The sequence below is a fragment of the Dendrobium catenatum genome, unplaced genomic scaffold (assembly GCF_001605985.2).
Source record: "Dendrobium catenatum unplaced genomic scaffold, ASM160598v2 fragScaff_scaffold_156, whole genome shotgun sequence".
Lineage (NCBI taxonomy): Eukaryota > Viridiplantae > Streptophyta > Magnoliopsida > Asparagales > Orchidaceae > Dendrobium > Dendrobium catenatum.
This window is the reverse complement of record NW_021318618.1, coordinates 10,207,516-10,233,200: the sequence shown is the minus strand read 5'-3', so window position 1 is coordinate 10,233,200 and position 25,685 is coordinate 10,207,516. Positions and strand designations below refer to the sequence as shown.

At 36.8% G+C, this 25,685-nt stretch overlaps 1 protein-coding gene across 1 annotated transcript in view; it reads right to left on the bottom strand.

Annotated features, from left to right (window-relative positions):
* Positions 1-25,078, bottom strand: part of LOC110101214 — a gene marked incomplete at its 5' end in the record, with an annotated part of 65,287 nt that extends 40,209 nt beyond the window's left edge. The window contains 1 exon segment of the mRNA XM_020829014.2: positions 24,927-25,078. Coding sequence (XP_020684673.1) covers positions 24,927-25,078 — 152 coding nt within the window.
* Between the last annotated feature and the right edge of the window lie 607 nt (positions 25,079-25,685).

The window sequence follows — 25,685 nt, the reverse complement described above, 5'->3', positions numbered from 1 at the left end:
TCTTGAACTGGCTTTGTTTGTTCGTCCGATCTTCGATTCCTGAAAAGTTAGAAGCAACATGCAGTCCAAAAAAATTAATAGTGTTTTTCAATCATCAAAATATAAGTCATGAAAATAGATTTTCCACATAAGGATCATACAGATCAGTCGTCAGTTGAACCCCCTCGACTCCTAGTTCAGGGATATGAGGATTCTATCTTGATTGATGTTGGAGTTCCTACTATCCAAGCCCCTCCACCACCAGTTGAGATAGATATCCCTCACCCTACTGAGAATGTCACCTTCGTGACTACTGACCCTAGATAGTCGGAGGAGAAGAAATAGTTCAAGACCCTGATGAAGAGATGCTGGATCAGATAGTGTCAGAAGAAATGACTGAAGAAGACCTCAAAGTTCACGAGGTCTTTGCCAAACTAGATGTGGAAGAATTCGATTAAGTAATAGATTATGATGGGTACCTACCAATTTCTTCTGAAGCGATAGATGGTAGACCGGTTGAAGAAGTAGTACAAGAAATCCGAGACACACTCAAGAAGAAAGCCGTCAAAACATTTTATCCGGATGAAGATGATCTGTTAATTGAGGAAGATCCAGTAGCAGATGTTCATATGGTTGAAACTCGATCATCAACTAAAGATGTTGAGGCTTCTAAACACCGCTCTGGTAAAGATGAAGAGTCAGCAGCGGTAGATTCGGATTCAGATACTTCTGTCAAGTTGAGGGAAAAAGATGAATATATTTTGAGCCTTGAAAGAAAACTCGAGGAGATGATGATAAGAGTTGAACAGATGCAGAATCAGCTTATTCAGTCACAGCAGTCTAAACCCGAGCAGTTGTAGCCAACAGTACACACAATAGGCGAGCATAGCAGGAAAGCTGATTCAAATCCTAAACCTCCAGAAGTTACTTCTCCAGTTTCTCTGGCAGATAAAGATGTTCGTCAAATGATTGAAACTCAGGTAAGGGAGGCCCTAGCTCATTCTCAAGGAACTGTATCTATTCCAAAGGGTAGACCCTACCCCGAGGAATATGATTTGGTTCCTTATCCGAAGGGCTTCGTGCCACCTTCTTTCAAAGTTTTTAGTGGTTTAGAAAACCCGAGGCAGCATTTGGCCATTTTCGAGCGAGTTGTTGCAACGCAGGAGGGTCAGATGCTCTACTCTTTCGTCAGTTTGTGAGTAGTTTGTCCGGTATTGCTTTTGAGTGGTACGCAGATTTACCAAATGGTTATGTAAAAACTATCACAGAGCTCGAGTGTCTCTTTTTAAAGAGATTCTCAGGAGCTCAACAACGTGTAACCGTTGGTGATCTCGTCATCAAAAAGCAAAAATCGGACGAGCCTTTGGTTGATTACATCTTGAGATGGTGAAACCTTTTGATGAAATGTGAACCCAAACTACAAGAGCAACATGCAGTAGAGATTCTTCTAAAGAATATCCACGGGCCTATTGTTTTTTTGCTAAATGGGGTTTACAATCAAAACCTTTGAAAAGCTTCTTAATAAAAATAGTAATCTACAGGAAGAGGCCTCCAAAATGTCATTCCTGAAGGATTCTACTGAAGATAAGAAGGCTAGTAAACCATTGAAGTCCTTTGAAAAGAGAACAGCAACGATTTCAGCAGTTGACAAAGGGAAGAAACCGATAAATACCCAATCGAGTAATCCTACAACTCAACAAACTCAAAAATCTCAACCTTTTCAGGTAACTTCTCAACCTACCAGAGAATCTCACCAGATTACTTTTAAAGAGAGATTGACTCATCCGTATCCATTTAAAAGGGAGTCGGTGAGGAAGATTTTTAAGAGCCTTCAAAAGAAGCCAAATTTTCGATTGCCGGAGGCCAAGAAGCCGGAAGAGGCAAATAAAAATAATGATCCAACTTTTTGCCCCTACCACCGCATGTTAGGCCACACAATCGAAGACTGCATAGTCTTTAAGGATTCGCTCGAGAAGAACTTTCGTCAAGGCAACATTATAATTCCAAAGGAGTACTTGATCGATCCGGATCAGGGGTCTATCAAATCCATTTCAGGTAAAAACTCTAATCTTTCTTTGTCCCTTGAAGATGGTTGGGATATAGCATTATCTCGGGCATTTAAAAAATCGATTAACCGATCTTTTCGTCTTTCTCAACAGTTACCGACAAGAGCCCAGGGCCCGATCTGGGAAGTTGACCTAGAGGCCTAGCAGGAGGATGTTGGGATTGTTTCCTCTCCAGTAGTTGTAAGAACTACTGTAATAAATAAAAAAGAAAAGAGTGAACCTTTTGTAAAGAGGAAATTTGTTGATGAGAGATCTGTACAAGTGGTGGATGGTGGCTAAAAACCACTGGCCCCACTAATGTTATCTGACTTTTGCTTTGCTCCATCAAAGGCAAAGGATCAAAAATTAAATAAAAAGAAAGATCCTTTTGCTCAAATCTTAATGATTAATATTGAGAATGTGATTCTAGATGACTCTTCTGTTGAAAATAACCCAAAACCAGTTGAAATCGATCAAGTAGTTCAAGAACTCAGCCCTTCAGATTTGACCTTTCAAGGGAAAAATGAATCTGATGTCTTATCAGATGGTGATACCCCAAAAATTAACTTTCAAGGGAGCCCCATTATGACAGATTTCTCAGATTCAGATTCTCACTCAGAAAATGACAATCAATCGCCTAAGGATAGCGTAGACCTCTCCGTAGCTTGTTCTTCTGATGAAATTGTACAAGTACAACTGCGTGATAGTAAGGTCTTACCCCCTAGGCTTCCCTCACAGGAAAAGGGAAGCAAGTTGTGTCCACTGATACAATTCAAATCCCTACTCAGCAATCAAATCGTCCTTCGAATTCACCGGGTCCTAATGTTAATGTTCCAATTATTGATTACAACGTCTTAGCTCACCTTAAGAAGTTGCCTGCTAAGTTGAGTATTTATGACGCCCTTATCCTTTCAAAAGAGATGAGGGAGACTCTAATTAAAGCACTTCTCGGCCCAGAGATTTATTTAGCTCAACTTGCTTCAACTTCTGAGGAAGAAGCTTTGTACTTCAAGGAAATCCCAGGAGTTACCTTCTCCGACGAAGATCTACTCTTAGGAACTGCCGATCACAATCGCCCACTTTACATTACCGTAAATGTGAGCAATTTCAAGCTATCAAGAGTTCTTGTTGATCCGGGTGCATCGGTCAATGTAATGAACATAAATACTCTCGAATATCTTAGAGTTGATACTAGCAAACTCTCAACCGATAGGATGGTGCTTCGTGGGTTCAACGAAAAGGGCGAGAAGGCTTTGGGTTCAATCACACTTCTTCTAAAGATAGGAGAGTTAAAAACTGAAATGAAATTTCATATAATCAATTCGGTAACGTCCTTTAACGCTCTCCTAGGTAGGCCCTAGATCCATGAATATAGGATGGTTCCTTCCACCCTACACCAATGCATCAAGTACCAACGAGATGGCATTGAGTTTGCAATTAAGGGTGATCTACAACCATTCTCTATTCACGAGATCGGGATCTACGAGGACGCTGCATATTATGTTCCCAAAGGGTCTACTACCAAATCTCAGGTAGAGATCAACGTTAAGGAAGAAAAGGCAGAAACTCAAAGTTCAAAAGCAATTCAAAAGTTGAGAAAAGAAAAAGTCAAGAATCAAAAAGGACATAATTCAAGTAGTAAAGATGACGTCGAGCGCATGGTTTTTAGGCCTCCAATCAATCTACCTCAAAGAGGTGGAAGGATGGCCCAAAGAGCACGCGGCCGAGGCCGCCCTTCAGTTGAAAAGAAAAATTTCCCAATATACATCGAACTTGAAAAAAGTTCTGATGAAGAATCAAGAAAAAGGGGAGCTAGAATTGATTTTGACTACAGAAAAATCAATCCTCCTCCAAAGTTTGGTCTCACCTTGGATTCAGATAGTGACCAGGAGGGTAACAATTCCAAGCCTCAAAGTGACGAGCCTGAATTGAGTATTTATGAAAAGCTTAATAGGGTCGTTGAATCCACCCCACTGTCCGCTGACAGAGTCTCAGGGTTAGTAATTAAGGATGCCCCTAACTTAGATGGAGAGGTAAGGAAAGTCCAGAAGTTCTTCCCTGGCTCCTCTTCAAGGAACGAAGATGATGTAATCCTTGAAGAGGCAGATTTCAATGAATTAATGGAGTTACCTTTTGGTTACTTTCCTCTTGGTGTTAAGGCTCTTATCTCTAAAGGTTTCGCTCCGAGTCGATGGACTAAGGGTCAAGCTAGATACCACCAAAATATTTGGAATTCAAAATTCAATAAAAATTGGACAAATGGTATCGTCTTTGGTACCGTCAGTTCATTTGACGATGATGAATATTGCTTGATGATAACTAGTCATTCTGAATCTGAAAGTGTCCCTACAGAAGTTGTTGATTCACTCGATAAATTTTGTTTGGTGATCTTAAACGATTCTGATGAAGTTCAAATTCGAGATGCACCCCCTGAATTTGAAGAGGAAATCAAATCGACAATTGATGAACTTAAAGAAATCAACCTTGGAACAGAGAACGACCCTCGCCCCACTTTCATAAGTTTTTTGTTGAGTGAGGATGAGTCTAAGGATCTAATTCAACTTCTATCCGAGTTTAAGGACTGCTTCGCTTGGGCATACGACGAAATGCCGGGCTTGTCCGCCAATGTAGTAGTTTATAAACTTGAAATTCGGCATGATGTCATTCCTGTCAAACAAGCTCCACGACACATGCGTCTGGAGATCGAACAACAAGTCATTTCTGAAGTCAAGAAATTGGTCGAGGCTGGATTTATCCGGGAGGAACAATATCCTTCTTGGGTAGCCAGCGTCATACATGTTCGAAAGAAAAATGGTCAAATCCGGGTCTATGTTGACTATAGAGACCTGAATAAGGCATGTCCTAAGGATGAATTTCCTTTGCCTATTCCAGAACTCATGGTGGACATTTCCTCTTCGCACGTTTTTTTTCTCATTTATGGATGACTCGTCTGGTAATAACCAAATCAAGATGGCCCCAGAAGATGAGAGAAACACTGCATTCAGAAGTCCTATAGGGATCTTTTGTTATAAAGTGATGTCATTTGGCCTTAAAAATGCCGTTGCAACTTACCAGCGGGCTATGACTCGAATCTTTGACGACTTAATCCATAATCAAGTCGAATGCTATATTGATGATTTAGTTGTCAAGAGTAAAGTTAAAGAGGCTCATCTTTATGAATTAAGAATCGTCTTCGAGCGGTTGCGCCGCTACGACCTTAAGATGAATCCCTTGAAGTGCGCCTTCGGTGTCACGTCAGGGAAATTCCTAGGTTTCGTAGTAAGGCACCGCGAAATTGAAATTGATCCTGCCAAAATTGAAGCTATCTTAAATATGCCACCTCTTAAGAGCCTTACTTAATTAAGGTCTCTTTAAGGTAGACTGGCGTATATAAGAAAAGATTCATTTTCAATCTTTCTGGAAGATATCAACCATTCTCGGTCCATGCTAAAAAGAATGCCAAATTCATTTGGGACGAAAAATGTCAATCTGCTTTTGAAAATATCAAACAATACCTAACAAATCCACCAGTCTTGGCAGCCCCTATTCCGGGGAGACCTTTAATCCTTTACACTGCGGCCCTTGACGAGTCTCTTGGGGCACTCCTTGCTCAAGTCAATGATGAGAGGAAAGATAATGCTCTCTATTACCTAAGTCGGAGACTTCTTCCAACAGAAATTCGATACCCAACGATCGAGAAACATTGTCTTGCCTTAATTTTTGCAGTACAAAAACTAAGACATTATATGCTTTCTCACCAAGTCAATTTGATTTCCAGTGTTAATCCCCTGCAATATCTTATGACCAGGCCTATGCTATCAGGACGTTTGGCTTGTTGGTCTATGATATTGCTTCAGTTTGAAATCACTTTCATTCCCCTGCGTGCTGTGAAAGGGCAGGCCGTCGCCGACTTCCTTGCGGCACACCCGTTGCCGGCAGAATCTCCTTTGAATGATGATTTACCTGATGAGAAAATCATGAGTTTAAAGTAACCTAACAATCAAGTGTGGGAGATGTATTTTGATGGAGCTGCGTTCTCCCAACGGGGCAAAGCACATCAACCTACTATCCCTGGAAAAGCCGGAATTGGCCTGGTATTCATAACACCGGATAAGGGAATGATATACTTTTCCTACCATTTATCAGAACCTTATACAAATAATGAGGCTGAGTACGAAGCTCTGATAACTGGCCTGGAACTTACAATTCTAATGGAGATTAAAGAGATTAAAATCTTTGGTGACTCTCAATTGGTGATCAACCAGATTGCGGGAACCTATAAGGTTTTGAATCCTAAACTCCTGAAGTACCACCAGTACACCAGTCACTTGCTCGAGCAAATTCCCATCGTAATTATGTATAGGATTCCCCGTGGAAGCAATTCATCAGCGGACGCTCTTGCAAAGCTTGCAAAGGAATTTGCCTGTCTAGAAGAAGACTCTATCCCTATAGAGGTACAGGGTCGTCAAGTCCTGTCTCGTATAGATTTGGAGTACATCAACAAACAAATGTCTCAGGTCCTTTCTACCTTTTCAGCAGTCGATGAAGAAGGAGATTGGAGACAACAAATAATCAAATATCTTCAAGAAGGCAATCTCCCTCGCGAGAAATCACTTGCCAATCAAATCAAGAAACGTGCCCTATCTTACGCACTAGTCAATAATACGTTGTACCGACGATCGTTCGATCAGATGTGGCTCCGTTGTTTAGACAAATGTGAGGCCCTGAAGATTGCTAACGAAGTCCACGCTGGACTATGCGGTGCTCATCAATCGGGTCCTAAGATGAAAATGAAAATCAAAAGACTTGGATACTATTGGCCTACGATGATTGATGATTGCATGAAAATTGCAAAATATTATCACCAGTGCCAAGTACATGTAGTTTTACATCAGCCGCCTAATGTATTGCATCCCACGATAGCCTCGTGGCCATTCGAAAGTTGGGGCACAGATGTCATTAGGCCAATTGACCATCCTTCAAAGGGTCATCGCTTCATCTTAGCAGCGACTGATTACTTTTCAAAGTGGGCGGAAGCAGTCCCACTAAGAAATGTAACATCACATCATGTAATGAAATTCTTCCATGACCATATCGTATATAGATTCGGCGTACCACGCAGAATCATATACGATAATGGATCCGCTTTCAAGTCTATGAAGATCAATAATTTTGCAAATCGTCATTGTATTGATTAGAGATACTCAACAATGTATTACCCACGGGCTAAAGGATTGGCTGAGGCCTTCAATAAAACTTTGGTTCAAATCATCAAAAAGATCCTCGATGACAATAAACGTCAATGGGATGAGAGGTTGCTGGAAGCTTTGTGGGCCTACAGGACCACTTATCGAACCCCAACCCAATCCACACCGTTTGCACTAGTGTATAGATCTGAGGCCGTACTCCCTCTAGAAGTTCAAATCCCTTCACTCAGAATTGCAATCCATAACCAAATCACAGCTCAACAGAATGCACAACTCCATTTAGAAGAGCAAGAAGCTTTTGAAGGACGTCGTCTTCAAGCTCAGCAAAACCTAGAATTGTACAAGGCCCGAATGATTCAAGCTCACGATAAGTTAGTGCGACCTAGAACCTTCCAAGTAGGTGACTTGGTCTTAGTTCTTCGGAGGCCTATCTTAGCGCACCGAAAACTCGGTGGAAAGTTTGAACCAACTTGAGAAGGACCCTTCGTAGTGGAAACAGCCTACGAAGGAGGCTCGTATCAGCTAGTGGATTGTAAAGGAAATCACCCAATGCTTCCTGTAAACGGGCGTTTCCTTAAGAGATACTATGTTTGATGTAGCTCGAATTTTCAATCAGTAAAATTTTTAAATTGTCAATCAAGTTCACTCAATGTCATTCAAATCTTTTTAAATTTCTATACACTATGTTTCTTTTCTCAAAGCTAACATGTGAACTATCATGTCTTCTTGCTTTAAATTTAAGCCTTTTAGTGGTGGAGCATGCCCTTCGTGGCACCATCCTAAAATTCAAATATCGATCCTGATCTTATATAGATCAAGTTTCCTCTATATACGATCGTTCAAACCTGATCTTTCATGCAAAGCAAGTTTCCTTTGCACATGATCAATCTAGGCCTGATCATCTGTAGAGCAAATTTTCTCTACCCGTGATCATTTTAATCTTGATCTTATATGGAGCAAGTTTCCTCTATATATGATCCTCCAAACCTGATCCTCTGTGTAAAGCCAGTTTCCTTTACACATGATCGATCCTGACCCGCTCACCCGTAGAATAAGTTTCCTCTACCCATGATCATTTCAATCCCGATCCTCTATATAGAGCAAGTTTCCTCTATATACAATCATTCAAACCTGATCTTCTGTGTAAAGCAAGATTCTTTTACATACGATCAATCCAGATCTGATCTTTCGTGAGAAGCAAGGCTTTCTTCCCATAAGATCTTTAATTATCTCTTTCTTTAAGGACAGATGTGAGTCATCGTGCTTTCTTTTTTTAGGATTAGATCCACTAGTGGTAGAGTACGCCCCTCGTGACACTACCCTAGTATCAAATTTCAAATTCAAGCCTCTGTAGTTAGGAATCCTTCCTTTCTATACAATCACCCATATCTTCTTTTCCCCAGGGATAGACTTTGTCTACCCTTAGGATCAAAATTCCAGACGACCTTTTTCGGTCAACGCCAATATGTGCAATAGAATTTCATTCTATTACACATATTGGGGTTCCATTTGTTGACCTCATTTTTGTATGAGGTCATTAAGGATCAATCCAGATTCCAGATAAATCTTGACCCCAAGTCAATCCAGATCTAAATTCAATTCAAGCCTCAATGAAAATCCAAAATCCAGACTCAAATCCAAAGTCTAGAAGCCTTGTCCTAAAGGTCTTTTCCAGTGAATTTTCAAACACTTCAAAACCCTATCAAATGACCTCTGATTCAAGGTCTGTCGGTTGCATACTGATGGGACATGAATCTAGAGGCTACCCTCCAAATTTGAGCTCATTTTGAGGTCTCTAACCCCATAATCTAAATCAAAATTCAAAGGCGGTAAAACCTTCAAATATTTACAGCCCATGCCACTGGACTTGCCATTAAGAAGATTTTGATCCTAGAGCTTTCTCCAAAGCCTCTAGTCACCTCCAGACCCTTGATTATGATTCATTGAACATTAAACTGCATTTTTCTAGACCTATTTTGACCCCTAGTTGACCAGGAGTCAAAATGACCAAAATACCCCTATGGGGTTCAAATAGGGATTTCAAACCAAATGAACTCTGAATTGAACGCAACCACCTCCAGCAAGTTTCAAATGTCATTTCAAACCTGTTGGAACCATCCCTAACCCCTGGGTCAACCTTGTTGACCAAGTCAACAGGTTTGACCCAAGAGGCCCTTTAAGAGTCCAAACATGTGTTTTGACCCAAATGACCCATTTAAACCCTGGAACCACCTCTACCAGACTCCAAATATTGTATCAAACCTGTCTAGAAGAGACCTACACTTTGGTTCAACCTGGTTGACCCAGTCAACCTAGTTTGACCAAACCAACCCTTAAGCCCTTCCACTTTGAACTAAATCCCAAATGCACTCAGGTCTTTGTCAAACCCTCTCCAGGCTTTTTAATCAATCCCCTAAATGACCTTGGCTGCCACCTCAGCACCCTTGGACCCATTGACTGGTCAAACAGTCAATGGGTGGTCAAATAAGCCCCTTAAGAGCCTTAATTAAACCCTTAAAATTAATCCTCCCTAATCAAAACCCTTCCAGCTGTTAAGACATCCTCTAGAAGCTTTCTAGAACTCATTACAACCCTTGGATGGAGATCTAATGATCCTTATCAATTCTACATGCTTGCATAAGGAGAAAGGACATATTTCATCATGGCATGTCCTTTGATTCCCTGCTCCCATCAATTCCATGGGCACTTGGCAACCATCTAGGAGCTCAGCCAGTTAATCTCAACCATCCAAATGCAACAAGATGGCATGATTAGGAAAAAATATCTTAATTAAGTCAATATGAATCTTAAGCAATCTATTATTCAATCCATCTCATCCAAGAGCTATACCAACCTCCAAAACCCTAAAAAAACCTTCTCTAAGCCATTCCCTAACTTTTCCAAGCATTCTTCCACCAAAATCTAGCCTCTAAAGCCTTGTTTGGTGAAGAGATAGTTTAGAGAAAGAATCAGGAAAGTCACAAATAACTTCCAATCCAGCAAGATCCAGCTCCTGAGGTCTTCTACAAAGTTGAAGAGGATCTTAGCAGCTTTCCAACAAGCCAAAGAACACAAAAATCCGACGGTTGGATTGTAAGTTATTCCCGTTTTAAGTTTAAATTTTAATTTGAAACCGTAGCAAATCTACAATGCATGGGGCCTCCAAACTCCAGGCATTGTTAGATCATGTTGCCCTCTAGCTACAGTTCAAATTTCGTGCAACTTCGTTAAGTATTTTGAAAGTTATGGGCATTTAAAAATTTTTTACTCTGGTTCATCCAGAGCCGTCCGATCGGACGGCACAGAAACGGCCTTGTGGCCTCTCCCTGAACACGGCGTCTTCCCTTGGATTCGAACCAACACCGTTTCGAACCGCGGGTGATGACGTGGCGCAATCTGGACCGTCCATCCCACCCGCAGTCGATCGGACGGCTGATCTAGCCGTCCGACATGGTTAAGTGGCAAGCCCCAGCCCGCCACGTGGCGCAATTATATTGGGCGCCGCCAATCCGGCGCAAATCATTGGCGCTGATTGGCGCCGGCAGTCAATTTGACCCAAAAAATTAAAAAAAAATCAAAAAAATGCCCAAATCTTTCAAAATTCATAGAAAATCGAATTTCTCACCAAATTGGACATTCTTGGGCTCGTTGGAAAGTTAATTACATGTAGTATTTAATAAAATTAAAATCAAGTTTATTTGACCTCTGTATTGTGAGTTATTCACATTTGTTTGAATTATGATTTTTGCAATTTTCTCACAATACAGTGCTCAAATGAAGTCCAAATTTTGGTGGAAGGTTATTGAGTATCTTAGACATGTTTACTGTTTTTTCTAGGGTCAGATACCCAATGGATTTCTATGATGTGAATTTTCAAGGTAAAGGGTCCATTTTGGACCCTAAATTTTGAAAAATCATAACTCTTGAGGTTCTAAGTTTTTTGCTGTGAAATTTCTGTGGTGTTGATTGCATATATGCTAGGGTTAGACACACCAAATTTCAAGCTAATTTGAACAGTAGAGACACCTAGGAAAAATATTTAAGAAAATGTCTAGAAATTTTAGAAAATTTCTAGGGCATGTACACACATCCACTAGAGGTGAAACTTAAGCACAGTAAATATAATGATATTTTACACCTTAGGTTGAAATTTTATCCAATTTGGAGCTCATTAGCTAAGAAAATTAAACAAATCAAAATCAGCCTCATTAAGTACTTTGAAACTTTCAAAAATTGTAATAAATCAATTTTAAATCTAAAAAATATAAATAATACCTTGAACTGTGCAGAAACCAACCTTTAATCAATAAAAATTAAAACCAATTGAATTTGACATCAAATCTGATCTTAATCTAATTTTGAGTAAAATTGAATATTTAATTAATTTAATTAATTAATAATAATTAAAAATTCCAAAATTTTCCCAAACACTTGGGAATCTCTTCTTAGATTATCCGTGACATTTGGAGTTGATTTCAAGGAGTTTGGAATTAATTTGGAGCAAAATCAAGAAAACCCTTCTAATTAAACAATTTTAAAAATTCAATAAATACATCAAACTTTGAAAAATCATAACTCTAGAAAACTCCAAATTGACCAAACTCAATGCAATTCAACTCAAAATCAAGTCTAGTATTTTTTAAAAATTTCAAACCTTCCAAAATCAGTCAAAATCAAAAAGTCAACAAATTGGTCAAAACTATGTCAAATCTTCGAACCTTCATAGCTAATTGTATAAAAATCCAATTTCAGCGTACTTACAGTCTAACTGATCGTATTAAAGTCTAGTATTTTAATAAAATGCTAATTTTTCAGAAATTACTCTTAATAAAAAGTCAACTTTTGACCCCTTAATTAAATGATTAGAATAATCAAGGAAATTCATAAAAAAACTCAAAAATCACTCTAAAACTCCAGAATGTTTATTCAACCTTAAAATTTGCAATCAAACAATAGTTAAAAGCAATCTTAAAATCAATTTCAAATCATTAATACTTAAACTCAAATTTAAATCTTCCCTTAAGCCTTTCAACCAATAAGAACTTCAAACAACTTTAACAATTGCCCTCTATAGGACATATCCAAACCTCACGGCCTACCTCACACACTTTCGTGCTTTCACTGCATGCTTGTTGCTAGCTTAGAATCGGTGTGTTTGTTTACTTACTTTTCTGCACTCTGTGTTGTGAGTAATTAAGTATTTTAAATTTCAAATATTAACTACTTAAGATTAAATATTAACTGCTTGAGATTATTTATATAACTGCTGATTATTAGGATAACTCTGCAGGATCGAGTCTAGATTTTTCAATTTTGTTTATTGTAATTTGATATAATTTGAGTTGTATTTAAAGTGATTTGAGTTGGGGATGTTTAGATCCAACTTGAATTCCAAAGAGGAGAAGACATCCCTAAAGGGGAGAGTTTTCGTTCATTTGGAAGATCAAGTTTGGATGTTCTTCAAATATCCAAAGAGGAAAGATAACACCCCGTTCAAGGGGGAGTTTCTTTTCATTTGGATATCCAGAACCGACGAATCAAGATGTTCGTGAGAAGACTAAGAAATGGACGACGAGAAGAATCCCAAATCTCAAAGTCACTTGAGTCCTAGGTTTAGAACCCGGGTTGTTGTCAGTGGTGCCCGGTCACTTTATTTTCAGCAGACCATGGTTTGTCAACTTTGCTTATGGACATTTATTAATTTATTTATTTATATTTGATGTTTGATGTGATAGCGTATAGAATTACCTGCTTTTCGTAGTTTTATGGCGTTTGTGTGCCGCTTTTATTTTTGCCTAGACTCGTGAGCGTGTGAAAATTTTTATACTCATAACTTTAAAGTTTAAGATTTTAGCGAGTCTGAACAAAATAGAAAGATAACAAATTTAGGAAATTAGCCGGGGATCGACCCTGGGGTCGCATGCATATTTCTGCACTTCTTCTCTCCTTGCTTTAGACCCTTCCCCGCCTGCGGGTAGAGTCCGGATAGTCTGACCTATGAGGACGAGGTGCCGGACCTGGAGAAGTCTAGTCTTCTAAAAAATTATTTTCTAAGCCTGTTTTTTAACTTTCAAGCATATTTGATTTGGAGTTGTTAACTAGCATACATTGCATTAGAAACAGATTTAAAAGAGTCAAAATTTTAATTGTATTATTTCTTAGCATAAGTCAAAGGGGTCAATTAGAAAAATCTCTAGATGTCAGCCCTAACTCTCCAAAACTTTAAATAAAACGTTCCTACCACTCTTTCATAAAAGACCGGATTCATTTATTTTAAATCGATTAGGTGGTTAGCTGGCTCCCCAATCCAGGACGGGGTAAGTCCATATTTGCATTGCACTAGTTAGGTTCGGGTCACTTTTTAGAACCCAATTTAGACTTAGGTTCCGAGGCTGGCTTGGGCTATAAGACCTCAACCTCCGGGAATTGAATCCCAAATTTCTAATAAAATTGATCATTCAAACTTAAATCTCTTTTAATCAAATTCAAGCCCAACACTTAGGATAGACTGAGGTGTTTCTGAAGTAATTCAGAATCTCAAAACACCTCCTACCCTTCCTCCTTTGACTTCAGAAATAAGTGTTCAACATTAAACCAATCCCATTTGAAAATTCCTACCCTTTTTCTCCTTTGATATCGATTTTTTTGAAAATCTTAAATGAAATTTCCAAATCTAATGACATAGCAACTTCAAGCTTATTGACTAGTTTAGGTTCCACCATCCCTTTACAAACTTGTATGTTATAAATATTCATGTTACCGCACCTTCACTTTCAAGGAGTGCCTAAATAATCTATTATATTCCTTCTCATTCCCAAGCTATCCAATACATTCCTTGTCAATCAATAAGAATCATACCTCTGAGGGACGAATTCGGCAAGAGTAGACGAAGAACAGGACTGGATTTTGCGGAGAACAGAACTCCGCGGGATGTATTTGGCGAATGCGGCGAACAGGTCTTCGGACGAATTTGGTGGAAGCACCGACTGGATTCTGCGGAGAAGCCTGCGGAATGTATTCGGCAGAAGTAGTGAACGGCGGAAGCAACGATTGGATTCGGCTAGATTCGACGGAGAACATCAAATGTATTTGGCGGAAGCAGAGAAGCGAAACTTTCCTTTTGTGAAATTAGGGCAGTGAACAAAAGGTTTCATTTATCTTAAATCATAAAATATATTATTTTAACATAAAACCAAATAAATATAAAAAATATTAGTAAGTATACTAAAAATTATTAAACACAATTTGTTGCGTTATTTTGCGCCTTGTGCTATGCACATGTGATGCAAATAGCGCGAGCTATTTTAAACACTTGCACCGCGCTATAAAAATGGCATCGTAGTTGCGCCGCCACGCCGTGCGTCATATTGCGCGCCATTTTGCGCCATTGACAACTATGTTAGAAGCTTTTCCCTTTGATACTCCAAGCACATGTTTTGCAATATTCTTAATATCACTGTCCATTGTTTCCCACATAAATTAACATCCTTATGCACAGACAAAATCTTAAGATTTAAAATTTTATTCAAAAAAATATTTTTATTAATATTCTATAAATATCATAATCTAATCCTAGAATATCGTTTTAATTTAATTTTTATTCTCTGTCCCTTTATTTTAAAGTCCAAAACTTATAATCGATATTGAGTACATAAATTTTCACTCGGAATAACTTTACAATCTTTGTAATCAAAAGGATTTAATTTTCTTATAAGTAAATAATCAATCTGAGTTTTACTATATTCATTTTTATAAGTGATGAAATGCTCATCTTTTTTCTTAAAAAAATATTAGCAATTAAAAAATTATAAGCTAAAGAAAAATCTAATATGGTCTTACCACCTTCATTTGTCGATCCAAACTCATGGCCACCATGAATGCTTTTAAAATCATCTACCACTCTACCAACATGTCCATTTAAATTTCTTCCAATATAAACTTTTTTTTTCAAGTGGTATCTTTTGTATTAATTTCTTTTAAGTCATTTCAAAACTTTAATTTTGAACTCATATCCAAACCTACTTGAGGAGCATAAGCATTTATAATATTAACAATCTTAGCATCAATAACAATTTTTAAAACTATAATTCTATCTCTAATTTTATTAATTTTTATAAGATTATCCATCAAACTCTTATTTATAATCACACCTATACTATTTCTAGTACGACTCTTATCTGAATATTATAGTTTAAAACCTAAACTATCAATATCCTTAGCCTTTTCTCGAACCCATTTAATTTTATGAATACACAGAATATTTATTTTATTATGAATCATAATATATATTAATTCAATTAATTTTCCTGTAAGGGATCCTATATTCCATGTTTCTATCCTAAATTTAGTTTCATGAACTAGCTTTTTTGCCCACATTCATCCTTGATGTGAGAACCTTGCCTATTTAACACTGCACCCGGGTGGCTGTGTTACAGCCCTTGCACACTTGTCGCTGTATACAGGCCATACAGTATGTCGCACAAGATTGTGTAATTCGATCTTTTCTTCTTCTTCCCTTACAAACAAAATCTCATTTTAATTCAATCACATTGAAATATTAAACCTATTCTTTTCCACTCTAAACAAGAGATTCATTTCTTTTATATTCTTCTCTTCCTCTGACTTTATTGAGCCAAATTGAACGGCACCTCTTTTTCTTTATTGATTTCAATTTCAACAAAATAGTCAATCTAACTTATTTTCTCCTTGTACCCATCAAAATTATCAATTAAATGGCAAAAACGTAAAATCATCGAATAGAAATTTCACCATCGTGCACTTAAAACGGTTGGTGGGGGAATGGATGATATACTCGATCAAGATCCCATAGTTCCATCGTCCCGAGCTATCGTGGTCCCTGGTCTACTTAGTCAGAGGAGGTAGTCGACCCAACCTGACAGAAGGATCCTTGTCAGTAGCCATGGGTTGCTTCGTCCAAGGGGACCTTGTGGACCTGAGTTGGATGTTTGCCTAAGGGGACAAATTTGAATTCACCTTAGCTGACAGAGGGTTTTGTGCCATGTTGATCATATCATATTGATTCATATCTCAAGGATTTGATGCCAATAAGGAGCATATTGGCTCTGGCCATAACGGTATTTCGTGGTGCCATTTGGCGGCAAAACCACTCAGTTCAGAGGGCCCCGAGTCATAACCGTTTATCCTGCGGTGCCATTTGGCGGCAAAACCGCCGGTTAGATGACACATATCACGTCCTTACTGGTAGGAGATTGTTTGAGAATGGATCCTAGTAATATTTTCGACTAGGCATTAGCTCTTTGTGAGCTAAAGTGAATTTTGATTTGTCCACCCCGACAAACTGTTGTGGAGGGTGGATGAATTTTGTTTTGAGTGATTAATGGATTGATTTTAATTTTAAATATTTTGAAATTTGGGATTTGTGGAGTTTAGATTTTGGAAATATTTGAGTGGAGCTTGAATCGTTTGAAATGAATTTTGAATATTGTGAGACATTTGAAAATGTTTGGGAACCCCTCTGGTTGAGATCTGCATTCAACACGACCATCATCGTGGTGTTCGTGGGGTTATTTCTCTTTATAGATTGAATCTTCTCAACTCTGTCGTGCTATTGACTGAGGATCGGGTTTCGTAGGTTTTATGCCTTTGTTATTGAATTAATATTGTTATAGGCCTTGAAGGCCTAATATGAATGTATCAAAACAAATATACCGGTCGCCATAACCTTATATTTGCTTAATGGTTCGAACCCTGTCGACTCCTATTGATTCGTACAGAACAATCGGGTTCGAACTTGAATTCAATTATTGACCCGCACAGCATCTCTAGACGTCAAGTGTGTACCAATAGCACGCTCGCCGGGGCCTATGCCGGTGTATGATTACACTTACCCCTTTGCAATTTTTAGTGTATCTATCTGTATACAAACTATAGTTCATGTGCAGGGGCATTTTGGATTATTTAATAGTTCTTCTACAACATCATATAGAGGCTCATATTTTTCGTAATTCTTTAGTATTCATCCATAAGTGATGTGTTTAATACATAACGGGTTTCCCGCAATAGTCCAGAGGAGCTCACATTTGTAGTAGTCCTTTTGCATTTGTTCGTAAATAGTATATAATATTCGTAGCGGGGCTCCAGCAGAAGCTTGTGAGAGATTGGATCTTTCGTTTTCTTTATGCACTTTATTGTGTTATTTGGTTCATGTAGTACATCCACCACTGCTACAAGTTGGCAGGTAGATGTATTCCTTCACAGACTGAAATTGACTTCAGAATACTGCATTTACTGAAGTCTTTCTGCATCTACCCATAACTCGCATGTGGCACATACATCTGTCTTTGTATAGAGCTTGTATGTATTGCAGATCTTTTGTGAATGTGCTACTACATTATTCATGAATGAATCATTGCATGCAGATTAATTTGTATGAATGATCTGAGATGATTTTTGTTCTATCTTCTCTTGCTTACATGCCTCTTGAGGTATCGTTCTTCGCTCATCACAACTCTCAACATATATCAAACTATATGATGAAGGAGAAGGAGAGTTCGACTTAGGTTCCGAGGCTGGATGGTGGAACCTAAACTAGTCAATAAGCTTGATGAAGGAGAAGGAGAAGACTTTGATGTGATGATGAATGATATTTTAGGTGCTGGATCATCTAAAATATTGTGGATAAATAAATCTAACACATCTAGTCAGAGTTCGACATCTACATCTATTTTCAAAACATCACGACCTAAATATCTATTAGATACTTTCCTTACACCAAATCCTAAGGATGTAGTAAAGCATAGAGAAGTTCAATTTAACAAAGAAATGGATACAACTAAAAAAAATGAGGGGAAGGGTTATTCATGTGTTCAGTATAAGGATGTATGATGCTGCGATTACATTTAATGCTGTGAAATATAATAGTTTTCCTGCTATGGTGGAGGCACTTGGATAGTTTGGACCTGGTATGAAACCTCCTAGTTATCATGAGGTGCGAGCTACTTGTTTGAAAAAAGAGGTTGGAGATACACATGAGCTATTATGACGTCATCAGGAAGATTGTGTACGATATGATTGTTCTCTAATGGCAGATGGATGGATGTTGAAAAATGGGAAAAGCATAATCAATATTCTTGTTAATTGTCTGAGAGTTAGCGCATTTGTAGAGTCAATTAATGCTAGTTCTTTCTACAAGAATGCTGTGAAAATGTTTGAACATTTTTACAAGTACATCGAGGTTATTTGACCACATAATGTGATCTAATTGGTTACTGATAATGTATCCGAAAATGTTCTTGCAGGTTTGTTACAACTTCTACTCTAAAGCTGTATTATTTCATGAAGAATGTTTTTAGGTCTTAACTTAAATTGTAATGACGTAACAGGAAAATTATTGATGGACAAATATCCTCACATTTAGTTGAATCCTTGTCTACTCACTGTTTGGATTTAGCGATGGAGGACATTTTCAAAATTCAAAGGCTAAGGCGATGCTTTGAAAAAGTGGTAGCAGTACACAATTTTATATATTTTAGGCCTCGCTTACTTGAGTTAATGAGAATGTGCACAAATCAAAGAGCCCATGTAAAACCCGCAAAGACTCGTTTCACAACAGCTTTCTTAACTTTACAACGTTTTCATCAACAACAACTGAACTTGAAGAAAATGTTTATATGTGAAGAGTTTATCTTGGGGCCTTATGCGAAAGAGGCTAAAGCAAAACAATCTCAACATAATTCTTACAACAATCATTTTGGAACACTATAGTATAGGCCTTAAAAGTAGCTGGTCCTTTATTAAAGGTTCTTAGATTGGTTGATGGATAGAAGAGTCTCTCAATCCATACATATATGAAGCAATGGATAGAGCAAAAGAGGTAATTGTTACAAGCTTCAATAACAGGGATAAGTATGATCAAAATTTTAAAATTATTGATATAAGATGGAAAGTGCAATTATACCGGCCTCTACATGCAGCGGCACATTTTTAAATCATGAATATTTCTTCAATAACCATGATATTACCAAGGATAAGGAAATAACTGATGGTCTTTATCAATATATTGGAAGATTGTCTAAAGATATAGATAATGAAGACAAAATCAATAATGAATTAAGTTTATATATTATCGGTGAAGGACTATTTGATATTCCTCAATATATAAGAAAAAGAACAACCCGATCTCCAAGTACCATTATTTACAAAAAAATTAAGATTAATTTTCAAGTATATAATATTGAAAAAAAAATCATTTCTTCCAACTGATTGGTTGTTGGCGTATAGAAAAGGAGCTCCCAATTTACAAAGCCTTGCTATCAAAGTCCTTAGTCTAGCATGTAGGTCATCCGAATGCAAACGTAATTGGAGTATTTTTGAACATGTAAGCATTTTACAGTATATGTGTTGCTTTATTTATATATGTTATGTTCATAGTATAGTAATATAATAATGTTTTAATTGTAGCTTCACAGAAAATGAAGAAGCGAATTGGATGATGGTCGCTTAAAGGATTTATTTTAAGTAAAATATAATAGAGCATTGATTCGAAGATTCAATCATCGTAATGTGATTGATCCTATTTCTTTGATTGAGATAGATGATGTAAATGAGTGGCTAACAAGAAAATTAGATGATGAGTCTGATGAGAAAAATGACTTTATTGCTGGAGAGAAAGATTTAACTAGGACAAGTGTTGCAAAGGCTACCGTTGTTTATGATAAAAGCTATAGCTTTCGGAAAAGATCTAAAGGGAAAGAGCAGGAATATTCATTTAGGAATGATGTTGTTACTATTGAGAATGATAAAGAGGGTAATGAAGAAGACTATGAAGTAAGAGACAACGCTGATGAAGATAATGAAGCTTTTTTGACATTTACTGATGATGATGATTCCTAAGAAGAGTAGATTAAATTCTTATAAAATCATTGATATTTAAAAAATGATTATAATGTTTTGAATTATGAGATATTTGGATGTTGCTTACTTGAACTTATATATGATTATGGTTGTCTTTCATTATTATGTAGTTTGTCTTGCAGTGTAATAATATTTCATATACATGCTTATTATTTTATAATTTTTGTATATTTTGCGCTAGGTTTAAAAAGGCGCTCGCCGCATCATTTGCTATGCACCATGGCTCCAAAAAGACCTTTGCGTCGTGGTGCACTATTCGTCATTAATAGCTACGACTCCTAATAATAAAAATAGTTTGTGGTGGAATATAAATGTGTAAGAAAAGATAAAAAAAAAGATTTATTATAAAAATAAGTTTAGATATAAAAATTTTGATAATTGGGAAAGATATAAAAAGCCAAGTAATGAATCTAGGAAAGCATTATGCGATACGAAAAATCTTAACTTTTAATGATTTATATAATAGATTAGATACTAAGGAGGAAGAAAAATATATGTATAAGTTAGCCAAATAAAGAGATAGGAGTAGTAAGGATTTAGTTCAAGTGAAGTGTATAAAGGATGAAGATCAAAAAGTATTTTTCGTAGAAAATGACATTCAACAAAGTGGATGAGATATTTTGATAAATTTTTTAATGAATAATATGAAAATACAATTGACATTAGTGACCTTAGCACCCTACATGAAAATAAAAATTTCTGTTTTTATCGGTATATTAGTAAAATTGAAGTTAGATAGGCTTTAAAAAAAATAAAGTGTAAAAACGCTGTTGGACCTGATGATATTCCAACAGAGGCGTGGAAATGCTTAGGAGATGAAGATATATTTCTTGGCTTGCTAACCTTTTTTATACTGTTTTGAAAACTAAAAAGATGTCAGATGAGTGGAGAATGAGTATGTTAATTCTCATTTTTAAGAATAAAGGTGATGCACAAGATTGTGCGAAATATAGAGGAATTAAGGAAATGTGTCATACTTTAAAACTACGAGAGCAAGTTAGAGAGCGTAGGTTGCGGCGTGATACTAATGTTTCTCAAAATCATTTGGATTCAAAGTCGGGTAGGTCGATTATGGAAGACATACATTTATTGATAGGTTTGATGGAGAAATATAGAGAGAATAAGGAGGATCTACATATGATATTTATTGATTTAGAGAAAGCATATAATAAAGTTCCAAAAGAAGTGTTGTGGAGCATTCTTGAAAAGAAAGGAGTTAATAATGCTTATATTCAAATCATTAAAGATATGTATGCAGGAGTTATTACTTGTGTTCAATCACAAGTTGGTTTGACCAAGTATTTTCCTATTTCGGTTGTATTACATCAAGGATCAGCCTTAAGCCCATATCTTTTTCCTTTAGTCATGGATGTTCTTACTAAACATTTTCAAGAGGATGTACCTTGGTATGTTTTTGCTGATGATATTCTTCTTGTTGATAAAACTAGAGATGAAGTTGAAGGTAAACTTAACTATGGAGGTCAACCTTAGAGTCTAAAAGTTTTCTCTTGAGTATATCTAAAACTGAATATATGGAGTATAATTTTAGCAGTAATAGACCTAGTGAGGGGATTGTGACTTTGGGTGAACAAATCATTAATAAGAGTACATGTTGTAGATATCTTGGATCTATTGTTCAGAGTGATGATGAAATAGATGGGAATATTATCAGTAGAATTCAAGTTGGATGGTTGAATGGAGGAATGAATCGAGCCTGTTGTGTGATGGAAAAATCCCCCTCAAACTTAAGGGAAAATTCTGTAAGATGGTGGTGAGATCTGCAATGTTTTACAGTGCCGAATGTTGGCCATTAAAAGAGAAGCATAATACTATGTTAAGTGTTGCAGAGATGAGGATGCTCAGGTGGATGAGTGACTTTACCCTTAGAGATAGGATATGAAATGAGCATATACGTGAAAACGTTGGAGTAGCTCCAGTGGAAAATAAGATTAGAGAGAGTCGCCTTAGATGGTTTGGTCACATAAAATGCCGGCCTTTCGATGACCCGGTTAGGAAAGTAGAGGTATTAGATTTGACTTATGTTAAGAAAGGTAGAGGTAGACCTAAAAAGACTTGGTTAGAAAATATTAGAAATGATCTTTCTTTATTAGATTTAAACGAGAATTTGACTTTTAACTTGACACAATAGAGAAAAATGATTCATCTAGCCGACCCCATGTAGTGGGACAAAGGCTTGATGATGTTGTTGTTGTTGTTGTTTTATGTTATGAAGCTAGTCATAACAGTAGCTCAGTTGAATAAAATAAAGAGTGGATGATGGAGTAAGTGGGGAATGTGGGAGCAAAAGCATTCGTCTCCTTTCCCAGCCTCCTGTACTGTGCTGGCTTCTTGCACTGATTTGATGAATCATGAGTTGCAATTGGCTTGAGAAATTAAGAAAATGCACAGTAGGGATACAGGTAGATATGAATAAACAGAAACAGTAAGCATAAGATTTCCAGAGGTACCTTAGCAAGAACCAACATGTGCAAACTTAATTTATCAAGTAATTGTTATCAACAGAACTATTATCCTAACCTTTTGGGGTTTGTGTCATAAAAATTCCTCGCACGTTCTTATGAAAATCCCTGACACATCAAGACTACGGTAGAGGATAGTAAAAAAAACTTTCACTGAGGAGATGCTATGCTAAAAGTCTAGTATATATTGCTAAATTTCAGCGTGAATCAAGTTTTTACCAGAATCCCTTGAATAACTTGACACAATCCTAGCTTCTTAATTTTTCCTCGTGAATCATGGTTTTACTAGAATCCCTTGAATAACTTCACACAATCCTAGCTTCTAATTTTTTCCTCCAGTCACGTTGCTTTTAAATATAGGTTAGTTAAACCTCTTTGAATAATTTTAAACCATCAACCTAATATGTTTCTTCTTAGCTTTTTGTAGCTATCTCAAGGCCTTTGAATAGCTTCTGCTCTCCTGACAAATTACTATATGTCGGAATCATCTAAATTTCTTACAGTTGACTTTTCCTGATAAATAAAACAAAATTTATGTCCTAGTATGGTAGTCATTTTCTTAGTTTAATCATACATGCTCATTATAAGTATTGATATGAACTATAAATCAAAAACTCACACAAATTTTGAGATTAATCAAGATCTACTCCAAACTATTTGAGTTTATTTTAAGCCAGAAAAGCAGACACCAACTCAAATTGAGTCTAGAGTGGTTGGCGGAAATTTTAAAAATAGTAAGTTTGCATATTGTTTATGTTGTTCTGCATGCGGGCACAATATCTCAAGTTCAAGCCTTCCATTCATCTCTCTTTTTAATTTAATTGCTAGTCAACTCAAATTGATTTTGAGCCTGATTGGATTCAAATCAATTTTAATTCCAAGTTGTCTAGACAATTCTCCAAATCCAGTTTAAGTCAAACCTAACTTGTTGATTTCATGTTTGAGTTGGAGGAGAATCACATGAATTCAACTCATCATTAACCCTGCTCATTAATGCAATAGTCAACCTACCTTATCTATATTTTGTAGGGTACAGTATGATGTTCTTAAAAATTTAAACCCGCGTGAATGCCTCTTTTAACTAAAAACCATAACAACCTCTTAAAATAAAGCACTGCCTTTATCATGACCTCTTAAAAGAAATTCCTTCTACATGGTTGACCGCAAGCATTAAAACGAACGAATGGTCGCATTTAAATATGCCAATGAAAGAAAGAAAATAAGTTTTTTGAGAATTACAAAATTCAAATCTGACCATCAATGTGGTTCATCAGTCTTTCCCGGTTCCCAACACTTAAGTAATCGACCAACTAACCAGAGTAGAATCATCCAATTGAAAAAACAAGTATGCCATAAAGAACATTCACCAACATTTTAAATGTTTGACCATTCAAAAGTACCACAACAACAACTACTACTACAAGAAGCCTTTATCCCACTACATGGGGTTGACTATATGAATCCTTTCTTTTCTAGCGTATTCTACTAAGAGTCAAATTCCCATTTAAATACAATAAAAAATGTCATTTTTAAAATTTTCTAACCAAGTCCTTTTAGGTCTACCTCTACCTTTTTTAACATAGACCGCATATAATTCATCTAATCTACTAATAAGGCCTTCAGAAGACCGATGTTTGACCAAACCATCTAAGGCAATTCTCTCCAATCTTATCTGCCACTAGAGCTACTCCAACCTTTCAGTTATATACTTGTTTCACATTTTGACTATAGTGTAAAACCAGTCACCTGAGCATCCTCATCTCTACAACACTTAAGCTTCTTTTTTAATGGCCAACATTCTGTACCATAAAGCATAGTAGGTCTCACCTCCTTTTTATAAAAATTTTCCCCTAAGTTTGAGGGTACTATTCTATCACACAATAGATTTGATCCATTCCTCCACTTCAACAATCCAGCTTAAAATCTATTAGTATAAATAATATAACCATCTATTTCACCATCACTTTGATCAGTAGACCTGAAATATCTTAAACGTAAACTCTTTTTAATGACTTGATCACCCATTTAACCTTTCAGGAGTACCAAGCAAAAATATGATACAGTACAGTGGGCAATTAGGAGTGTAATTAATCACTTTTGAACTTTTTAAAAAAAGTACCTGTTATTATAGTTTCTTTAGCTCAATTTAATTAAAGAAGTCTTGAGAAAAAAATTTAATAGGAGTTCTAAATCAAATGTATTTAAAGAAAATGTCTCAAGTAAACTTTAGAATTAAAATAAACACAGACACCATGCAATGAGCAGACGCCCATTTCAAGAGATGAATTACTATAGTTTTGAGGTGAAACAAGCCTACTCACAAAGTTTCTGCTAAACTAGTAGCTGTCGTTGAGGTTGAAAGTGTGGAAACATGTACTTTGTCTTTTGCTAACTTCGACAGCTCATGGACCTCCTTAGTCTTCTCCCGTGTGCCATCCTTGTTTATAATTTCAACATTCTTCCCAGCAAGAAACTAAAGAGCAGAAAATACTCATTAAATCATAGTTTCAGCCAATGAACACAAAAAATTATAATTATATAACGATTATGACTTATAAAAAAATTAACGAAAATGAACAACGAAATGTAAGGGAAGCACATGACGGTGGTGATATGCAAATTCTTTGAATAGCAAGAACTGAAAAAAATAAAAATAAAAAAACAGCATCATAAAAATAAGACAATGATTTGCGAAAGATTCAATGTATGACTTGACACATTGTTAAAAGTTGCATAAAAATAGCAGAACTTTAGACCTTTCAGATTTATAGTCAAAAGAGTGCCAAATAGAGTTCCACCTAAACCCAATTATTGGTTCTACTTATTTAGCAGTTGTCCAAAAGTCATGGGAGCATATGACGAATCTCAGAGCAGAAAACGTCATTTGCATACGATGGAGATGCATACAAGGGGATTTAAAGGCGGGTGTGGGCCAGTTGGAGTGGGCAGCCAGGTGGATGAGATGGCTGGGGGAAAGGCTAGGACTACTTGAGCTGATTTCTAGGCGTGATTTCAGGTTTGATTTTGAGAATGATTGCAAGGGGCGATTCCACAATTTATATGCCTAACAAAAATCATGT